The sequence below is a fragment of the Osmerus eperlanus genome, chromosome 4, assembly GCF_963692335.1.
Source record: "Osmerus eperlanus chromosome 4, fOsmEpe2.1, whole genome shotgun sequence".
NCBI classification, from domain to species: domain Eukaryota; kingdom Metazoa; phylum Chordata; class Actinopteri; order Osmeriformes; family Osmeridae; genus Osmerus; species Osmerus eperlanus.
In genome coordinates, this window is record NC_085021.1 from 9824043 (window position 1) to 9844792 (window position 20750).

The 20750-nt window shown below is 48.4% G+C and overlaps 2 protein-coding genes across 6 annotated transcripts; one reads left to right on the plus strand and one right to left on the minus strand.

The window, feature by feature from the left end:
* The first annotated feature begins 98 nt into the window (after window positions 1-98).
* On the plus strand, window positions 99-3739 carry LOC134018654 (probable Bax inhibitor 1). Of its 2 annotated transcripts, none has more exons than XM_062458772.1 (10): window positions 99-219; window positions 1064-1166; window positions 1253-1361; window positions 1465-1585; window positions 1685-1733; window positions 1877-1974; window positions 2206-2285; window positions 2432-2532; window positions 2654-2729; window positions 2845-3739. In XM_062458772.1, exons 2-10 carry the CDS (start codon window positions 1111-1113, stop codon window positions 2866-2868), a joined length of 714 nt encoding a protein of 237 aa, XP_062314756.1. In that variant the 5' UTR covers window positions 99-219; window positions 1064-1110; the 3' UTR covers window positions 2869-3739. The 2 variants fall into 2 exon arrangements, with proteins under 2 accessions (XP_062314756.1, XP_062314755.1); XM_062458771.1 differs by lacking the exon at window positions 99-219 and having other exon boundaries at window positions 2845-2903; window positions 3456-3739.
* nckap5l (NCK-associated protein 5-like) lies at window positions 3388-20681 on the minus strand. 4 transcript variants are annotated; one of them, XM_062458770.1, is made up of 13 exons: window positions 20538-20681; window positions 12729-12804; window positions 10526-10660; window positions 10287-10355; window positions 10128-10166; window positions 9901-10020; window positions 9668-9760; window positions 6449-9417; window positions 6180-6315; window positions 6018-6090; window positions 5633-5926; window positions 5321-5463; window positions 3388-5123 (listed from the first exon to the last, which is right to left on the minus strand). In XM_062458770.1, exons 3-13 carry the CDS (start codon window positions 10658-10660, stop codon window positions 4860-4862), a joined length of 4335 nt encoding a protein of 1444 aa, XP_062314754.1. In that variant the 5' UTR covers window positions 12729-12804; window positions 20538-20681; the 3' UTR covers window positions 3388-4859. The 4 variants fall into 4 exon arrangements, with proteins under 4 accessions (XP_062314754.1, XP_062314752.1, XP_062314753.1 ...); XM_062458768.1 differs by having other exon boundaries at window positions 10526-10715; XM_062458769.1 differs by lacking the exon at window positions 20538-20681 and adding an exon at window positions 15254-15553.
* Between the last annotated feature and the right edge of the window lie 69 nt (window positions 20682-20750).

Consider the following 20750-nt stretch of genomic DNA (forward strand, 5'->3'; position numbering starts at 1 on the left):
ATTATGAAATTAACAACATACATAGTCATAGATAAACCCCGATAACTTGACAAAGCTACATTTGACGTCATGGCCGAAGAGAATTGTCCCGATGACATCAGCAAGTCAATCCCAGAATGACACGTAATGTTTGCAAACAAAAAAGTCAAGCAGGAAGAGAACGCGACGCGAAATCGGAAAGTGTTTTCTGGTGAGACGACACACAAAAACATTGGCTGAGTAAGTTTACTAGTATGTTGGACACCTGTTTTGCATCACGCAGCGACGCTTTATCGTATTTAGCGAAGCGAAATACCGAAACGTCGTCTATTAGTTGTTTTAAGCAGTTAGCCAGGCGTTTTAGACCGTCAGCGTTAGTTAGTCCAGCTAGCTAAACAAGCTAGCTACCTAGCAACTCTCTAGCTAATTTAGCTAGTCTTATGTTAGCCAGCTACTACTGCTGCAGCTAACGCTAACGACATTATTTGTTTGTTGCTAGTTTAGCAAGGCTCACTGACAATACAATGAGTTGTACGATTAGTACAAGGCAATATTAAATTATCTAGCTAAACAGTTAGCTTGCTAGTGTAGTGGCATGGTAACTTGAAACAGTTGAAAATGTAGGAAGCAAATGGCACTGTTAAATTAATTCAGCTGAGCTAGATTAGCTACATGCTGTTTTGCTTAAATCATGGCAATTAACTAGACAGTTAGTGTCAGCTAGTAGTACACGCTTAACTTTGTATTCCAGTACGTTCCAACGTACTAAAGTATGCACAGCTGGTATGACGATTAGATTCCTTCGTCAGACAACAAGCTAGCTTTCTATTTCAGTTTGGAAGCCTGTTGCAGTCACGCATTGAGTCGACGACACGCCCAGTAGTATCTCCTTATGCAAATCCCCTACGCAGTTGCCTCTCTACCAGTAATCATTGATTTCCATAAAAGGAGATACTGAATATAGTCTCATCAGACAACTACTACAACAACTAAAACGACTGCTTAGGGAACAGTAAGCTTGGGCTATTCATGATCCTGGAGGATGTCACAACTATATAACGATCTGCATTCTTCTTGTTATCAGATTCCATCCAACCAAGTTCTGTGAAGAGCTCCTCAACCTGCGTCAGCATGAATGTGTTCGACCGCAGCATCAACCTGGATGCCCTCCTCAAGTTCTCCCAGATGTGAGTGTGCTGTGCGTCATTTGCAGTATTGCCTTGTGGGACTTGCCTCCATCGTTGTGCTCATGAACTCTGCGTTGTGTGTCCAGCTCCCACTCGACCCAGGTGCACCTGAAGAATGTCTACTCCAGCCTGGCGATGTGTATGTTCATGGCGGCAGCTGGATCGTATGTCCACGTTGTCACCCGCTTGTTTCAGGTTAGCGCAGTCGTCCGACAACACCACAGCATGGGACCGTGGGACATGGTTGTTAATGAGCCCGAACTGTATTGAGTAAGGAGATCTTCCCTCTGCTTCTCAGGGGGGGATCGTGTCTCTCCTGGGCTCTCTGGGGATGATGTTCTGGTTGGCCATGACGCCTCACAGCTCTGAGACGGAGAAGAAGAGGCTGGCCATCCTGGCAGGGTTTGCTTTCCTCACAGGTGAGATCGTTTCGCCATTCCTAGTCTAGATAGTGACGTAGATGACACAGCCTATGACTAGGCCTAATCACTAACGGAGCTCCTCCTCCTCCCAACCAGGCGTTGGTCTTGGGCCTGCCATGGACTTTGTCATCGCTATCAACCCAAGGTAAAGTGCTGCGTCATGTCTCGAACGTGGAAATGTTCAGGAGCACTCACCACGCTCTCTGCAGAAACACGGTGTCAAGAAAGAACACACCTATGGGGGGGGGAAAAGACTTCACTGAAAATATTGTCTGTGTGTCCCTGCAGCATCATTGTGACCGCCTTCCTGGGAACCTCCATCATCTTCCTGTGCTTCACCCTGAGTGCCCTCTATGCCAAACGCAGGAGCTACCTTTTCCTGGGAGGTAGACAACCAAGCTCCCTGGACCACTCAGCCTCTTAGATTAGACATCCTTCAGATGTCCACACAGCATCAATGCATCGATGTACAATCCATCAGCGATCATGTGACTGATGGATCCTATGTGACAGTGTGGGATTGATATTCTTTGGGGTACACTGTCAGTTTCGGATGATTTCAATCGCATTTTCCAAAACTTTGTTCCCTTAACTTCTCTTTGTATTGTTCCCCTCAGGTACTCTGATGTCAGGGCTGTCCATCATGTTCCTGCTGTCTGTGGTTAACATGTTCTTTGGATCCGTCATGCTGTTTAAGGTACAGTAGATCAGGAACATTGGTGTCATTCTGTGAGTTCAAACACTGAAGATGCAAACTGCAAAGCAGCAGACATTAAACATACTAATACTGTACCATTTTTTTTCTGGTGTCGAATGTCTTTCTGACTGGTTCTTTGTTCTCAGGCGCACATGTACCTTGGGCTGGTCATCATGTGTGGGTTCGTTCTGTTTGACACTCAGCTCATCATTGAGAAAGCTGAAAACGGAGACAAGGACTATATCTGGTGAGGCTTTCCATCTGAAGAGAGGTGTAGTTAGTCAACACCAGTTAGTACATCATATTTACTGCAAAATTTAATCTTGTATACTGCAAAAAAGTTAATGTTTCTCTGTGTCCTCTGTTAGGCACTGTGTTGACCTGTTCCTGGACTTTGTGACCATCTTCAGAAAGCTCATGGTTATTCTGGCCATGAACGAGAAGGTAATGATCTCTTTTGGGGTTAGGGTTTAGCCTTTCACATTACTTTGTGGAAGTAAGACGAAGGTTTGTATTAAGATTTTGTTCTGATGTAACATTTGTCCTTGTCCACATCCAGGACAAGAAGAAGGAAAAGAAGTAGATGGAAGAAATCCCCAGGAAGTTCAACATTAAAAAGTTGGTGACAACATGGCACAATATCTGCAACACTGTCTCTTTTTGCTTAATTTGTCCTTGCTACTTTAATGATTAACTTTCTACTTAAAAAGGAATTTGAGCATGCAAAACTTTTAAAATGTTGACTTATAGTCTTGTGTGCCAAACATTGGACACATGAATTCTTACTAATTCAGCAGTTAGGATGATTGGCCTGTAGAGAGTGCTGGTGTTCTATAAAGACACTAAGATGAGGAGTAACGCATACTTAATTTTTTTGTGCCACTGAAGAAATACAAAATTTTTTGGGGTTCTATCAGAATTATTTAGATTAATCATTCTTTTATTTATATTGATTATATTCTGATTTTTGTATTACATCTTTATCAAAGCTCTACCTGATATTTTGACCTGTGATTGATGCCCTTAATCCTACATCCCATTTGAAAGATTCATCTTTAAATCTAACAGATGTAGAATTTTATATATATTTTTGCAAGCAGCATTGTAATAGTTGTACCATTGCATAACTTGTGTGTCTCGTCACCTCCCTCACCTTCTATGACCCCACAGCGGATTTCCAAGTGCACTTTGAGACACTGGTCTTCTCTCTTGAAAGCCAGTAAAACCAGGCAGATATCAGTGGAAAGTTTCATCAGAAGTGCTACATTCTATGGGTCTCAAAGTACATTTGTTGAATACATTTCCTGTAATTACAAAGGTTGACATTTGCCAAATGTGACATTTTATTTCCTTCAAAGTCTGTATAATGTGAAACTTATTTTCCTGATGTACTATAAAAATCTAGCAATTTGATACATTTGCTCAAATAAACTTGTTGAAAGCGAACAACTGAATACTTTGTTGAGGCCAGTTTTCTCTTAGGGTCTTGACTTGTAGAAGATGCTTATAGTCACTTAAAATCAAGAATTAATTTTAAAATCAAAAGTAAATTTAATCAAATGCATAAGAAAGTTCCACAGTTTTAATGAGAAAGTTGAAGACCTGGCATTGGTACAGATATTTTTGCTAAGGGGACAAACAACATAGACAATATGACGAAGATCAACATAACCTACTTCTGCTAGGGAACTGCATTTTCACAGAAATGTTACAAAATGATAATCACAAATGATGTACATTTCACGTCACATAAAATAAATAAATATTAGAAATACATATTCATCAGATTGTGTAGCCATTTCTCTTCTATGATATTATTGCTGGTATATATTACCTTCAAAGTATTACGATTTAAACAGGCAAACAAATGAGACATCCTTTATCGGCAGTAAAAAGAGAAATGTTTAGCCTCATAAGCAAATTATTTTCATACAATAAAACTGTGATGTACAATGATGTATAATCAACAATGAGAAATCACAGACATAAACATTCATTTTTGAGAGCTTCATATTAAGAAAATGTGTCATATTTATCCTATTTCAGTACATTACTGTTTAAAAAGATAATGAGAACAGTTGGAATTAACTGCGTTGAATTCATAACAAAGAAAAGTAAGTCAGATCCCTCGTTACAAGGGCCAGAGTAAGAGAGAGAGAATGAGGCATGATCAGTAACTGTCAGAAAATTATTTAACTTGTTTAAACTCAATGTGTGTGCAATAGTTAGGGGGCCCATGCATTTTGGCAGTCCGGAATTGTCATAAAATGTTGTGGCTGACAGGGTGTGTCCAGTCAATGCCCATTCCATTCTATTCCATAACTGAGCATCAACAGTGAATAAGTCTGTAGAACCTCTGGGTTTTGGTTTGGGGTTTTATAAGCTATCCTGAGGAGAGGTCTATCTTTCCAGTTAAACTGTCCACAGAAAGAAGAACTGGTAAGACTAAGAGCATTGTGAGGGGAGTCCTCAGGGGAGTCTGATACTGTGTTCTTTTAGGGTTAAGTTGAGCAGCAGCAGCACAGTAGAGGCTTGCTTCTGTCCCTCCTCCATCTTCCCTCCATCTTCCCTCCATCATCCCTGGCTGCCGCAGGAGGACAAGCTGTCGTAAAGAGAGTCACTGAGCGACTCGGGGGTCTCTAGGACCTGGGGGCGGCTGGGGGACAGGGCTTCCTCTGGCCGTTCCCTCAAAAGCTCCAGCCCCGCCTCCCGGCTCATCTCGGGGACGCTGGGAGTGCGAGTTTTCCCCCGGCGGCTCAGGCCTGTCTGGGCAGGCACGGGCAGGCTGCTGGGGTCCATGGCAGCACGAGAAGCAGATGGGCCACAGGGCTTAACACTCTAAAATCATGAAGGATGTAGAAATGCCAGGTTGCAGTTAAATATGTATATATCTATTCAGAATTCATGAATGTCCACATCTTGCATAATGCAGTCCGCAGGAAGAACGTTGCACGGGGAACAGAAATGCCATCAAATGAATCCAACTGCTATTCAATGAAACAAATGTTGATGAGTGATTCTGTCTATAAACCCACCCCTTTGAAGGGAGATCCATAGGGGGCTGGCTCCTCCTCCACGGCCAGGTAGACGTCTGCAGGGCCAGCTGGGGTCTTCAGGTTGGGGAAGGTCCAGGTTTTGGAGCGGGGGGTGAACATGTGGGCTCCATATGCTTCTTTATCTGCAGGTGTAAATATGGTTTGCCAAGGAAAACATTCTTACAGACCGGGGAACATTTTCACACAAGTCCATGTCTTTACATCCAAATTCAAAACAGGATGTGGGCAAGACAAAGAGGGCCAACTGATTTGGATGCCCAGATGTTGGGTGCCGTAATCAGAAGTCTTTACCTTCATGGATGACACCAGCTGTCTGCATCAGGGATGGGCTCTTCCCCTCCAGCCCGGAGCCGTACTGGATGGTGGGAATCAGCTGTTTGTGTGCTGGGTAGCATTCCTCCAGAGTGGACATGTCCCTGTCCAGAGTCCTGGACCTGCGGTTGGACCTGCCTGGGGAGCCCACGGCCTGGCCATCTGCTCCAGCCCTCGCCTTGGAGAGGCTCCTCCCTGCTGCCCCGCTGCTGTAGTCAGGCAGGGGGAATGTGCCAATGCCACTGTCCAGAGTGTAGGTGGAGGCCCCAGAGCCTGGGAGAAGTGGATTATAGCAAAGAAAAATAAACAAATAACTCCTAATGCAAAACCAGACCTCTGGGATATTGCTTATAGTTCTTCTTACTTGCAAAGTGCTGGGAGTGAACCGGCTCCGCTAGAATCTCATCTGAGGCCACGTTGCTCATCGAATCTGATCCCTGGGTAGACAAACAACATTATAAGTAACCAGTGCAACCACTCATATATCGTTGTCCTGCATGTCTCATGTCCGGGGTAGTAAAGCTACCTTCTCCATGTCCTCTCTGCTGGTGGTGTGGCTGATGCTGATGTCGCTCTGCTGGTTGAAAACAGGTCTGGACGTCTTGCAGTCGAACGACAGCCGTCTCTGCGGGAAGCTGGGGACTACGTCCTTCCCATCCACTCTGCTCACACACACACACACACTTTAACATCTACACATTTCATGTGAGATTAGGCATAACGCAATGTTGGACTGTCAAACGTAAACAACAACAAAAAAAGAATGTACTTGGAAGCACGGTCTCCATGTCCCACCTGTTGAGCAACTGCTGCATGAAATTGTCGGAGCGCCCTCCCCTGTACATGACGGCCAGCTGGCCCTGGGCCTGGTCCATGACCACCTCGCAGGAGTGACCCCTGCCTGACCTCTCCACGTAGGCCCTCTCCTCCTCCAGCGCCCTCCGCAGGCCCTCCGCCTTCTCCATCAGCGTGGAGATGTTCAGGCCCTCCACGCCCTCCCTGCACCTGGTCGCCGCCCTGGAGTCCTTCCCCACCGACGGGATGTTGATCTTCCACTCCCTCTTCTCCTCCTTGGCCTTGGGGCCTTCCGGCTTGCGGCTCAGCGCCGGCAGCTTGCTCTTCTTCAGGGCGAACCAGCTGGCGATGCCGTTGGAGGCTTTCTGCTTGACCTCGGGGGGCTGTGCCCCTCGGTCCTGCTCCTGAAGCTTCAGCATGTTCTCCTCGATGCCCTTCATGACCTTCTGCTCGATGGCCGACTGGGGGCTGGGGACGGGGGGAGGTTTCTCCCCGGCGTCGGCGGGGGGTCTGGGGGGAGGAGGAGGGAGGCTGTCTCCGTAGGCCAGGTTCTTCTTCTTGTTGCCACCGATCTTGGAGCGCTCCTCCGACTTGGAGGAGTAGCGCGGGGCTTCCGAGGGTTTACCCATTCTGACGGACGGAGCTTGGCAGGGTTTGGAGGGGGACTTCGGGGGGACTTTGCTGGGGCTGGGGCCGACGCTGCTGTGGGTCCCAGGTCCAGGTTTACTATTGTAAGAGAGGTTCAGGGAGCCTGGGCATTTCATGTTGTTGCGTAGAACCTGGGGAGTGTCTGTGTTGGGGGACAGCAGGCCTAGTTTACTCTTAGGGCTGTCTGTCTTCGCTACAGCTACTCTGGAGGAGGCCACATCATGCTCTGGCTTGGCACCCGAGGGCCCAGACGGCAGATGTTTGACCCCTGAGTCATGTGATAGAGAGGCTCCAGGGAGCTTCAAACCACCACCCGGAAAATGACCTTTGGGCTTCCCATCCAGACAGTCAGTGTATTTCGAGTGTTTGGGCTCCTCCACATGATGATCCAGTGGCTTCTCCGCTGTCCTACTCCTCTCGTCGCCACAGACGACTGAACTCTCGTCACTCTGCGCGGCGTCTGCTGCGTCGCCCGGCTGCAGACCGACTTGTAAATCCTCGGAGCTCCTCAGTTTGCCAAGAGCGGCCAGTCTGTCTTTGAAGGTGTGGTGACTGGATTCCACGGGCTGCCTCACCGCGCTGGGCCTCTTGGGGATGGAGGAAGGGTCGCTCCTCTTGGGGGGAGGAGGAGGGGCCTGGCAGAGGTTGGTGTTCACAATGACCGAGTCTCTTTCTTCTGTGTCCAGGGCTCTGTTGGGGGCCCTGGTGTAGTTAGCACTGTGACCTCCCTGGGGTCTGTGGAGGCCAGAGCTGTTGGGCAGGCTGTGTTGGCCGTGCCAGGCTGGGCTCTCCACATCCACCTCCTGCTCTGACGAGGAGTCCGTGGAAGAGGAGGAGGAGGAAGAGGAGGAGGGGCGCTGATAAGGCGGACTGACGATGCCTCCCTCGGGAAGGGACTTCACAAGCTTTCTGTCTCCAATGCCGGGCTTGGTTTGAGAAGGCAGGCTGGTCCTGTTCTCACAGCTCCCCAGCGCCACCTGCTGGCCGGAGGCGGAGAGTTCAGGGACATTTTCATAGTGAGGGACCCGCTGAGAGGCCCGCGGAGAGGCGGCCGGACCCAGCCTGGAGGCCCGGCTGACTTTGGGGCTGGGGAGGCTGGAGTTACCCGGAGGGGGGCAGGGCTCCTCTGCCTGGGGAGGGGAGGTGGGGGCTGAGTGAGTGGCTGGGTAGGACTCGGACCTGGCGGGCGGAGGAGGGGGCTGCCTGCACCTCTCCGTGGTGGTGGCTCTGCGGGTGGGGACCGGCGAGTGGTACACCTCGTAGTTGTTGGTGCGGCAGGGAATGCGGGAGGTGCGTGTGAGCTGGGGGCTGAGCCGCGCGGGGCCGCCGCTCTGGGCCCTCTCTGCGATGGAGGGGATCTTCAGGAACTTAAGCAGCTTGGAGGGAGAGGAAATAGCAGCGGCTTTGACCTCGCTGAGGCACGAGGGGCTGGGGCTGACCGGGACGTTGGACCTCCCGCAGGACGCCTCCAGGTCTGAGCCGTCCATCTCGGGGACGGACGCCTCGCTCGACGCGGAGCTGCTGGCGTCGCCGGAGGCCAGCGGGGTGTTGTGAGTCAGCACTCTGATTTCCATCTCACAGTAGGTCATCTGTACTGTGCTGTCCTCTCCAGGGATGGGATGCAGGGACGGAGCCTCGTCAGAAAGACCCCCCTGCAGATAGTCCTCCTCTGGGTTCTGTGCTTCGTCTGTCTCTGAGACCTTTGACCCGGTCACCACTTGGCAGTCTTCCAAGCTCGGATTGGCCGGGTTTGGATCTGTGCTTGTGATCGACAGGTAGGGGCCTCCTGGTTGCTGGTGCTCTTTAGCGGCAGGTTGTTTGACAGGGAGACCGGACTCCGTTGTTGTGCTGTTGACGTGACATTCACCTGGAGCGGCAGTGTGGACGGCAGGGTTCTGGGCTAAGCCGGCCTTCGCGGGGCTACAGACGTGGCTGCACTTGGCGGGGCTCTCCACGCTCTTCCTACAGGACGCCGAGCATGTGCGGCAGCCCTCACACGCCACCGAGGCCACCTCCCCGTTGACGTGAGGCTGTTTGTCGGCCTCGGAGCAGGAGCATCGGCAGTGTGTGAGGTGAGACTTGCAGGGCACGGTCAGCTCCGCGCCAGCCAGCACCGCCTCGGAGGACATCAGCACCTGGCTGTAGTCGCAGAAGGAGAGGCCCGCGGAGGAGGGGTGGAACTTGAGCGGGTCCGTCTCCTCCATCTTGCGCAGGACCTCCAGGATGTGTGCTTTCTTCTTAAAGAAGGGGGAGAGAGCCTCCATGGAGGCCGCAGGGCCCCGGGGCCCGGGGGAGGCGTGCTGGGGACGGAAGGCACTTCCCTTTGGAGAAACAGAAGGTCTTTATATCAACATTGTACCATTCAACAGTATTCAAAATCTATAGGACCTTATGTGCTTCCTTTCAAAAAACCTAACAAATGGAAATATCCCCCCCCCCCCACACACAGAAAATCAGATCAACAGATTCCTAAGTCAACCAGGGAGGAGATATGCATAAGTACAACAGATGATGGACCTATACGTGTATTTGACACTAACAACTGAGGTAGTACCAGTGCTTTGTAGTCACCTTAGCTTGTGCTTCAGTCAGGGCAGCCTCCACCTGCTTGGCAGAGTCATTGTACAGCTGGCTGTTATACTCCGGAAGGGGTCCTGTCTGCACCTGAAACCGGAGATCCAAGACTATTATGATATCATGTGTACAACTAAACACTGCAAGCCAAACAGAGAACACCGTTGGACCGCTGAGTAAGAGAAGACAGTAGTGACATCCAGCAGATTGTTGTGTAAATGTTGTTTTACCTGGTAGTGAGCACTGGACTGGCTGGGCAGCTTCTGCTGGAAGAGCTCACACAGGGCCCTGTTCTGCCTCTCCAGGTCAAACACCAGCATCTTGAGCTTGATACACTCCTCTCGGAGGTCCTACACACATACACAAGAGACTATTAATGACTGTGCTGCTATACAATCTACACCAAGCATGAGCAAATATGATGGAAAACGCAACAGATGTTGAATTCCCATGTTACCTTTTGGTTCAGAAGGGCTTGCACCACATGGTTGGCCACCTAACGATAATAATATATGTCGTTATGAATAGATCATCTGTTGTTTTGAAAAGATCAATAGATTTACGGTTATTCGTGTAATCCTTTTGGAAGGAAAATGAATTCCTATTTTGAACTGACCTCATCCAGACATCTTTCGTAGGCCTCTCTTTGACTTTCATTGGCCAACATCAGAGCCGAGTTCTCTGCCTGTCGGAGGGGGCAACCAGGTTACTAAACAATATCCTGCCAGAGGAAAAATCGATAAAATTCTAATAAAGGTTTATAAATGAGTCATGTGAAAGGAATGAACGCTGAAAGCAGATGGAGGTCCTCCAGGACTAAGTGCAGTCCATCAGTGCAGTGAGTCCTAGCCTCACCTCCAGCTCTCTGAGTCGGTCCAAGAGCTCGCTGCTGTTGTCCTCCTCCTCCAGGTACGACTCCACATCTCCCTCGTCGGATCCAAAGTCCTCCTGACACACCCTGGGCTCTGTCTCCCCAGACATGGTTCTCATCTGTAACGACAGGCCCTGGGTTAGAGCTGGCATCTCTCAGACTGGCATGAAAAGCCTGAGGAAAAAAAAAGAAGAGTTCTATCGAACCCACGGTACAGGGCAGAGCGTCTCCTCAGACAACTACATATTTGAAATCAATCCAGTATTACTATGGCTTGTCGAGGATAGGTTGTTGATGCGTTTCGATGTACCCCTCTGGCGGTTGGCAGGCCCTGATAGCCCGACCACAGAGCAGGATCGTCCAGACACGGCAGACCGCCTGGGCTTAGGGGAGCAGCAGAGCATATGGCCGCTCGCTCCGAGCGGAGCGGAGCGCTGCTTCGTCATCACAGGTGTGGCTGGCTGAGTGACCGCGCGCGGGGGGGCCGCGGTGACACGTATCAGTGCCACGTTCAGAGGGTGTCATCAGCCGGGGATAAGACGGCCCTAATCCACGCCTGGAATCCCTTCCATTTCAGACAGCTTACGTTTGCACCCCCTCGTCCAGCGTTAAGGTCAAGCGCAGAGCAGAGAAGCTGATCCTGACCTTGTGCCACTGCCCTGCTCTCGATGCTCTTACGGGAAGGCTGAGGTCCCGCTGGACTGTTTCATCATCACAGACAGTCCAGCCCAGCAGCTCTCCACTCATCTCCACTTCATGTACTCAGCCATAATGGATGGAGCAAGGCCAAACCCTCCTTTAATGGATGGCAGATCAATGTGCCTTCACCCAATGGCGGAAGTCCACGATAGTCAGACTTTTGACCTCAGACAGTGGAGCGTTATTGAGTGTTTATGTTTATAAATATCACAGCAATGTTCATTACCGCTCCAGGCATCACGTGTGTGTGTGTGTGTGTGTATGCACATCCTGTACCATGGGCTGTACTGCACCAACAGTACACACAAAAGTGGGTCTCAATATAACATTCAAGTTCTTTGTGAGTCCCCCTCAAAGAAAGACATAACAGTGAAGGGACCTCTATTTCCACATCCATCCAGAAGCCTGTAGACCTTTAGCACAAACGAAGGACATATTAACCTAGGAAACCTCAGCAGTTCGAATCCAGGACTGACATCCTACATGAAGAAAGGCTCCACACTGTTTGTACTTTTAGCACATCCAGTGCTGCTACATCCTAGAGGAAGCAACAAGAACTCGGAGGCCAGCTCATGAACTACTGTATTGTCATGCTGGTTAGGGCCTCTGTGCAGCCCAGCAGCAGTCAGTCAGCATGGCGGCCACACAGAGGCTCATTGAGACCAAGAGAGCTTTAGTGTCGGCTCTTAAACTGTAGTGCCAGGGAGCTCCTTCCACAGAGCGTAGCCGGGCAAAGACAGGCCGACTCAGAGGAGAGGCCACTAGGGGAATACAGAATGCAGACTAGGACGGTCACAGGGCTCAGCGGCCATATTGGCTGGCTGGCTCCAGCCTTATCAGCTTTCTGGAATGATCCTGTGATTTTCAAGGATCGTTTGTATTTTTTTTCCACCCTCACATTTGGTCTCTGCTAGATTGGGAGTGTGCCCTGAAGCTTGGTTTTCCACCGTTCTCCGTCACACAGTCATCCACTAAAAATACAACAAAACAACAGTGTGTGAATAAAGAATGTCGAGGCACAGCTTGCACAGTTCACAGTGCAATCAAAGAACAAAACATGTTGTATAATGTGTCAGCGCCGTGAGCGCAAAGACATATATAGTGTTTTTTGTGCACGGTAAAATGTCTGTAAAAGGGATACCTGCAAATCAAATCATCTGTGCTTGAGGACATTCTGATTGCTTTCATACGGAGACAAAGAATTTGCAACACTATCGCACCCAAAAAAACTGATGTGTCATCTATAGGTTTAAATAGCCATGATGTCTCTTAATGGAATCTCCCAGCAGCTACTCCTGAGGAAGTCTGTTTTCATGGGTGTTGTCAGAGAAGAAGTATTCCCACTATATGGCTGGAGCATAAAAAAAGACAAAGAACAAAACCGAGTGCAGTCATCTAGCCCAGAGCCTTCTAACAGAATAGAGAATAGTTTGTCTGATATTCGGCTTGGTTCTAGACTATCCACAGGGACCTAGAGTGAAATCTTACCTGTGATGTCAGCCCTCCTCAGAGTCTAGAGAAGATGGGTCGAGCTCCACTGTCCTCCAACTTCACAACCAAGGAGCTTAGGAAAAAGAAAACAAACACATCCATCTTAGTACCCTCTGAACCCTTCCTCCTCCTCACTCCCTGCATCAGTTCTCCTCCCCCGTTTGGCCCTTCAGAGCTTTAAATGGAAGCTATGGAGGACTTAGGGTGACATCGGTGCCGTACCCTCTGCTAGCTTGACTCTGAAAACAGATTTCCCTTGGTAGCCCCTCAGAGAGACATTGCTCACTTGTCACGAGTCAGAGAAGAGAGGAGCCTCAGAATGGATTTAGCATCGCTGGCCTCAAATGTCCTCCCCATTGTTAGCAGGAGAGTATAATGGCTTCCCCCTCTTCTCCTCCTCTAGTCTCCTCTCTCCTTCCCTTCTCTTCTCCTCCTCTACTCCTCTCTCCTTCCCTTCTCTTCTTCTCCTCCCAGACTGAACAGGAAGCAGAGAGGAATCTCCATGGCCGGCGGGAGATATCAGCACAGACACCAGCCGTGCCAAGACCACAAGCCCCCAACCCCCACTCTCCTCTCCCCCTCTCTCATCTTTCCTTTTCATCTCTGAGTTATTTCTGTAAAGTGTAATGAAAGACGACAGATGAATAATTCAACAGACACGGCGTTTAAGAAGTCCCCTTTTATGTCCTTGCGATAAGAAACGCACACAGACTGCACACTCGAGTGGTACAATCTATTTTTTCGGAGCCTGTAGTCCGTAATCTGGGATTCCCCATTACTGAGTTCACTGGTGGTAATTATGCCCTGAGTCCACAGGGCACCCACTCGCATTGTAGGACCTCACCATCACTAGCCCAGCCTAGCCTCTCTTCAGCTGAAGTCTAGTCGTGTCTCATCAGCCCAGATCTGTGTAGACAGAGCTACAGTATTAACTCCTCGCTCCCAAGCAGCTATTATGGAGAACAGAGCTGATCCCTTCAGATCTTGTCAAACTAAAATGGGATTAGCGGTGTTTAGCAGCTGTCTTCACAATCTGGGCTTTAACTTGAGCTCAGTTGAGCAGTCTGGCTGCCCTAGCACACCTGCCCCTGTGAGAAAAATCCTGATTTGTGATCTCTTATGGGACAAACAAAGAATCATGATCACCACGCAGCTTCCAAGGCAGGCGGCAGATATGGCACCTCAAGGATTTGAACGAGAGTGGGATTGGTTCAGAGTTCAAAGTCGGCGGGGCTGTTGAGATGCCATGAGGAATGAGCTGACTATTTCATGGGATGAGGGCAAGGCTGCAAATCAAAGAGCCCTCTGCCGAGCCGAGAGAAGAAACCCTCAAAGATTCTTAAATCATGTCAGTCACAGACACACAGGGATTTGGAGCAGGCAAGGCCCGTCTCAGGATCTGTCAAACAGCACCCTTTCTATCTGTCAGTCTGAAATAGCACAGATTTCAAGTCCCCTCTGTGAGGTTAAGGCATGTTGGAAGCACATGTAAACATTAGGACTTGAGAAGACCCAGGCGGAGGAATTGAAAGAGACACAAGTGAAAGAGGTCGGTTTAACCCAAACATGAGCCAATTAGCATCCATGCAATATTTTACTGGATGAATAGCCGAAATCAAATGAATATCAGGGCAGAGGATAACAAATCCAGCAGCATGTAGGCAGAAGCAGGTTACTGGGTTAACTTACCATCTTCCTTTGTCCCTGCAGCTCCTGATGTTTAACAACATGAACGAAGACCAATTACACACAAACACTATTTGGGATGCGTGCCGGAGGCAGGAGGACCAGAGGACTGGGGGAGGGGCGGAGGAGAGCACAGGAGAGGAGAGGGGAGCACCTCCCAAAAGAGCTGAGCGCTTGGATGTGCGCCATGCCTGACAGTAATCAAACAGAATGGTGGCCTCCTTGGATATTTTTCGAAATCTTTGCCAGGCAACCTCCAGACCCCACCCTCCTCACATGAACTGCATTCTGGTCCTGCCAGTCCTGACACACACACACACACACACACAGAGTGGGGTCCTCGCCTGACAACAAACAACACACTGGAGCTCATATCTCTCTCCCCCCCCCCCCCCCCCCGCATTTCTAATCGATGACTTATGACACGTTGTCGTATGAGCAAAATAAGCCCACGTTTCCACAGTGGCCTGGAAGAAGATAGGAAAACAAACCTGACATTGTAGTCGAATGAGCCCCGGCTAGTTTGCGGCTACCCCAAATGTTACCCATGGATGCCAGTGTCACAATACCGCACAGGGCGATGTCAACCTGACCAAGGATGTATCTCTACACATCTCACATCTATTCATGTCCAGTACACCCATCAGTCCAAAACAATGAATGAAACTGATAGTATTACTCAGAAAAACTGACAGAGGTATCGTACAAATGATTGTTTAAACCAAAATACTAATATAGAACCAATGATCAGTCCCAACACAAGCATATTCAGATGATGTGCTTTACATACACTTTTATAGCCTAAATGTTATAATTCGGTAAATGCACAGTCTCACCTTGCTGTGTTTCCTGGGATCCAGTCAGAGCATCCGACACACTGATCCCCAGTCCACAGCCAAATGCAAGGCACCCAAAAAAGACCACAGCTTCACATTTGCCTTTTTCCTGATCAAACTACAGATTTCTCTGGGAGGTTTTGATCCTCTCCTGTTCGTAAACGAGGCAGGTCTCCCCTACACAACCGCACAGAGAAAAGGCCTCTGCTCGGACGTGTGTGTTGTGTGTGCGTCTGTGCTGTCTGCAGAGGCTGCCATGTCTCCCATTGTTCCTGGGCGAGTGAGAGGAGGCAGCCTTCCTACCCCAATAGACCCTGCCTACTACAACAGCTGTGAACCAGCCCCCACCTCTCCTCCTCTCTTCCCCTCCTCCTCCTACTGCTGCCTCTGCCTCTTCTGCTGCTAAACATTAACCCTCCAGCTGCTGGCAGGGCCATAAAGGAGAAAAGAGGGGGTTATGTTTCCAAAGAGATCCCACCATGTCGCGGACAAAGGCGCGGGCAGAGAGGATATCCGACCAGACGACAGACTAATGGAGTTCCACCAGCTATTCATCGTCTTCTGAAGAACATGGGTTCTGAGCTAAGAGGATTTTCCTTGCGAATCAGACCCATGATGTCAAATTGGCCTCCCATGACTAGGCACAAGAAAAGAGGCCAGTGAATGGCAAAGAAATGCCCTGATTATGGCTCTTGAATATTCAGGGGGGTCTTTATATGGCTTTTTCAATTTGGAAAGAGGCGGGACATTTTTCTTCCATCTCATTAAAATATCAACCATTGACTTGGCAGTGATGACTGGCAGTAACACTGCCCGGCTGATGTTAGGTTAGCTACATCCTGCTCATCTGTGGGTGTTGTTACTAAAGGACAGAATGTCCTTCAGCTCACCCTCACCTGGGCCCGTATATGTAGGGAGCACATGAGCAGCTACATTTGAAACAATAAGCACATGCATAGTTTGCATAGTAAAATGCATAGTGAAAAGTAATTCCTATTCCATAGAGACCAACGTTCTGTTGATCCATATAAAAGTATTACGAGATACATTTGAAAGATGAGTAGGCTAACATTTCGTTTTCATTTTGCTCTCATTGACTTCAGATAGAGATGACCTGACGGAGATGAGATAGAGATGACCTGAATTGTCTCGCATTCAGATTCGACTTCCTCAACAAAAAATCGAAACCCTCGGGGCTCCTTCATGAAGGTCACTTCATACATACAGAGAATCTGACCTCAACCAGCCAGCCAGCGGACTCAGAGTGCCTGTTCATCTTTGAGTGAATCACATGTTTAAATACAAATGATTCTACCCATCTACGATGTCATCATCAAGGTGACAATGAACCACAAAACACCTCAATAGAAAATACCAGAAGGTTGTGAGACACTACTATCACACCCCAACAGAGCCAATGCATCTATTCAAGGGCCTCTGTTGAGTCCACCTAGTGGTAGAAAGGGGAGAACAAGCTACAGTTTCTCCATCATTATTATTTCAGAATCTATGAATGAATCCAGGCCAGGGATCATCCCCCTCATGTCTGTGGCTGACAGGAACCCTGGCAGGCGTCTGGGACAGATGAATGAAAGGTCTTCACAGAGCCAGTCCCTGCAGGAGGGTCAGGGGCTGGGCTGGATGACATGACCTGAATGAGAGTAGGTCACATGGTACCCTGGAGCCAACACACAGGCACAAGAAGATCGCTCTCATGAAAGCCCTATTGTGACTCCCTAAGATCCACTTCCCCTTTTCAGCCGATGGCTGCTCACTGTCCCATTAACGAATGATCGAGTTGTCATTGAAGGAAGCTAATGCCTAGACTCAGGGGTAATGTTTACTTTACTTAGTAGCTACAATGGTTGATTAGTAGAATTGGGAACTTGGGCTAACTCCAGTTCTTTGTTACTGAACTCACATTCGAAGGACTGCAAAGAAACTAACCCTGTGTAAGCTGTTGACTGGCTTAACGCACAGTGCAAACACGAGGGGAACAGAAAGAAAACGTGTACCACAGACAGAAACACACACAACGCACACAAAACAACACTAACGTATTTCAAAGACTAGAAGTATCTGAACGTCAAATATGTCCACAAAACTAAGAAGGGAAGGGCTTGCTGCCTGTTGGCAGATGGCTGGTCTATCTTGACCGTTCTGTTTCCTCGTCAGACAGTTGGTGTGAGGGGAGCTGTCAGGGGGACTCAGGATTAGAGTTGTAAATCAGACTCTTGGGGTACAAACCCCTATTGAGATGCCGACAGTTTAATGGGCAGTAATGTGCTGGACTCCATGTGCATTGGACGGATAATCCACCTATTAGAAATGTGACACTGGCTGTTGGGCTGGGAGATGGGCAGGGTCTACAGCTGGGGCAATAAAACCAAACAGTGGCCTCTCATGGTAATTTGCATGGAGCCTTTAGCCAGACCTTAATTATGAAGTCAAGAATCGTGGCTATAGTCATCATCGGCCAGTACCTTCTGCAATGTGGATTTCGGCTATTCGTAGAAGCCAGGAAAATTACTTTCACATGTAGGCCATGAAATTATCAGAACCAACGTGCCTAACCTGAAGAGAAACATTTTTCTTATCACAGTGTTGTTCCGTAGCTACAACAATCGCCACAATTCCTTACAGGCAATAAGACATGAAGTATGTTCTACTTTCATTACATCAGTTCATTGTTATCATAAAACTCACTAATGAAAACCATTTGTCATCCAGCGTTTAAAGACAGGTTTCATATCGCTGTAAATACTTGGGAGAAAGTGGTAGTCCCCCTGCCAACACGAAGGCAGAGGGGGAGCCCAGCAAGGACAAAACAAGGCCGGTTTGGTGGGAGAGAGGATAAGCAGGACACTGGGAAGTGAGGCCCGGTTACAGGACATTAGTTCAGGCAAGATTATAAAGCATTAGCAGCCAGTCATTGTTTCCAGGCAGCATGGGGGGCACCATGACCGGACTCCAGTGTTCAAGGCTCCATGAGCAGACACGAGGTGAACGGCTGGTCCAGAGACTGTCACCAGCATCTGGTCACCAGGCACAGTGTCTCATGGCTGACACCCCCTGCTCATTTTGAGCTGGTCCAACCAGGTTCTCATCAGCCACATCCTCTGTTCTGCCGTCTGGCCAGACGGGGCCTATTTATGGCATATCACAGAAGTATGAAAATGAAACGCCGTTAAGAGGGTTTTTGTGGAGGGGATTTCAGAGCATCCAGTTGGTTCTCTCATGATACACTGAGCTGCTTTATGATGCCAGTGTGAGGGGAGGATTTGCATGTTCTAACATTGATGGCGGACGCCTGACACAGAGAGCCCACTTCAACATCAAACGTTTGCGCGAGGCATACCCCTGGCTTACTCTGTTTCCTGTGGGAGCAGTAGTATTGATTAAGAGGGCAGGGCTGCTGCAGCATCTTAAAGACCCTTTATTCTCAGACAAATGAACAAACCATATGGTCATACAGAGGGAGCCCCTCACCTCTCAATAGGTTTAAAGACTACTTTTGTTTATGTATGGATTTTGGATCCGAGAAGTCTTACTCAGGGCATGGGTCAAAGTATTTCACAGGATTGGTTTGATTTCTTCTCCTGCACAACAAAATCAAGACCGTATATCCCTCATATTGGCTAAATGTGACGTGGTTGTAAAGTTAACTAGGTTTGCCTGAATTGATTACAGCTACATTCCAAGGGATATTTTTCCTGGCCGGGGCTATGAATCGAATGTTTGTTACAGCTGCGACCTAAGTAGTGTTTTGCCAACTCCAATGTTCGTATGACCGTAGATTCCTCCTTTGGGTGGATTCTTCAACGGGCACACTACACACAGTAGCTCATATCATTGGAATGATTGAAACAGTTTTGCCATGATCTTTGTGAGCCCTTTATACAGAGCATACTCCAACACACAGAGAGAACACCAGGCGAGTAAACACAAGGCCAAGAGTTTAAGTTGTTCTTTCACAGGGTTCGCTGTCGACAAGAATACAAATGAGCATCTTCTGCTCTGACTCAGAGCTCCATGACATGCTGGCAAAACAAAAGGCTGCAGGCAGAAACAATGCAGCGAAAGATAATTCCTTTCATCTAAATGTCTGCAGTGTGTGTTTGCGCGCGTGTTTGTGTTTGTATGTGTGTGTGCATGTGGGGAACGAGTTGTGATGTCTCCGGGAGATCTTGGTCTTCCCTCCTGCTGTGTCTCTCTGTCATATCACGCAGCCTCAGCAGAGTAATTGATGAATATTTCTACATGCTAATGTCTTCCAGAAGTGCTAGTTTGCAGCATACCCACGGTTGCCACCTGCACAAAGCAGACATGAGGGAGATAAAGGGAAAACTGATAAACGACTAGAGGAACCCAGACCTGCGTATCTTCAAAGCGGTGGCAAGGCGAGAAGGGTAGACCGTCACACGAGGAGGTGTAAGAGGGGGAGCTAGACTTGGACTGACACTGTGACCTGTCGATGAGCTGCAGCACCTGAAGAATCATTATATTTCTTACCATGTGTGAATGCAGCTGTGACCTGTCCCTACACACCGCTATTAAAATCACTCAGGAATGACCTTGACTTTCAGATGTCTTTATCCAAACATCTGGCATTGCCCAGCATAAATATAGCCTGGTGCTGATGTGTTGTGTCCTGGTGATGCCATAATAAAGCCTGTTTCCAATGCCACCGGATATCAATGTTCTGAGACATTTACTCAGAACTCTGAAACTGATTTCCCTTAATGCACAGCTAGCTTAACAGCAAGAATTGGGTGACAAAGGCGTCCAAAACATCTGTCAACAATTAGAGGCAATGGGGTGAGGGAATACTTATACTGCCCATTACACTTGTATTAGTCACTACTTTCATGATGGAAGTGAACATAGCTTGGCAACTGATGTAATCTAAAACTACAGAAAAAAATGGTTTTCAATTACTAGGTCAGTGCTGCAAGCTCCACCACTGATAGAGCACTCATGCTCACACAGTACAATATTCATAGTTAATAGAGCAGGCTACAGAACATAATTACATTACTGGGTTACATATGAAGTAGCGGGTAAAGAGTAATCATTCAATCTCACCAGCGCATTTAAAATGCTGTTTCATACAATAATCGCTGTAAAACAAACCCATAAAATGTAACATTTTGCTACATCAGTTGCTGAGGATTCAGCACATTCTCAGTTCTGCTAGCGTCTGTCTCGTTATGCGTAATGCGAAGGTAAAGCGTCCAGTCAAAGTCCTGAAATGTGCCGCTTAATAGGAATTCACCTCACTTACTGTAGTGTCTGCGGAGAACTTTGTTTCCGACGGTATGTTAACTTCTGAATCCCGCTTGTGAGACAGTGTCCACGTCTCCTTCTACTACTTTCATTTCAGTAACAGCGCCTCATCAGCGGCTCGTCGTATCCAGCCTCTCGCAGTGGTTCGTGTCTGGAGTGGGGAAAAGTGATGTCATTGCATGAAATCGCATTACCCGCCCCAATTTCAGTG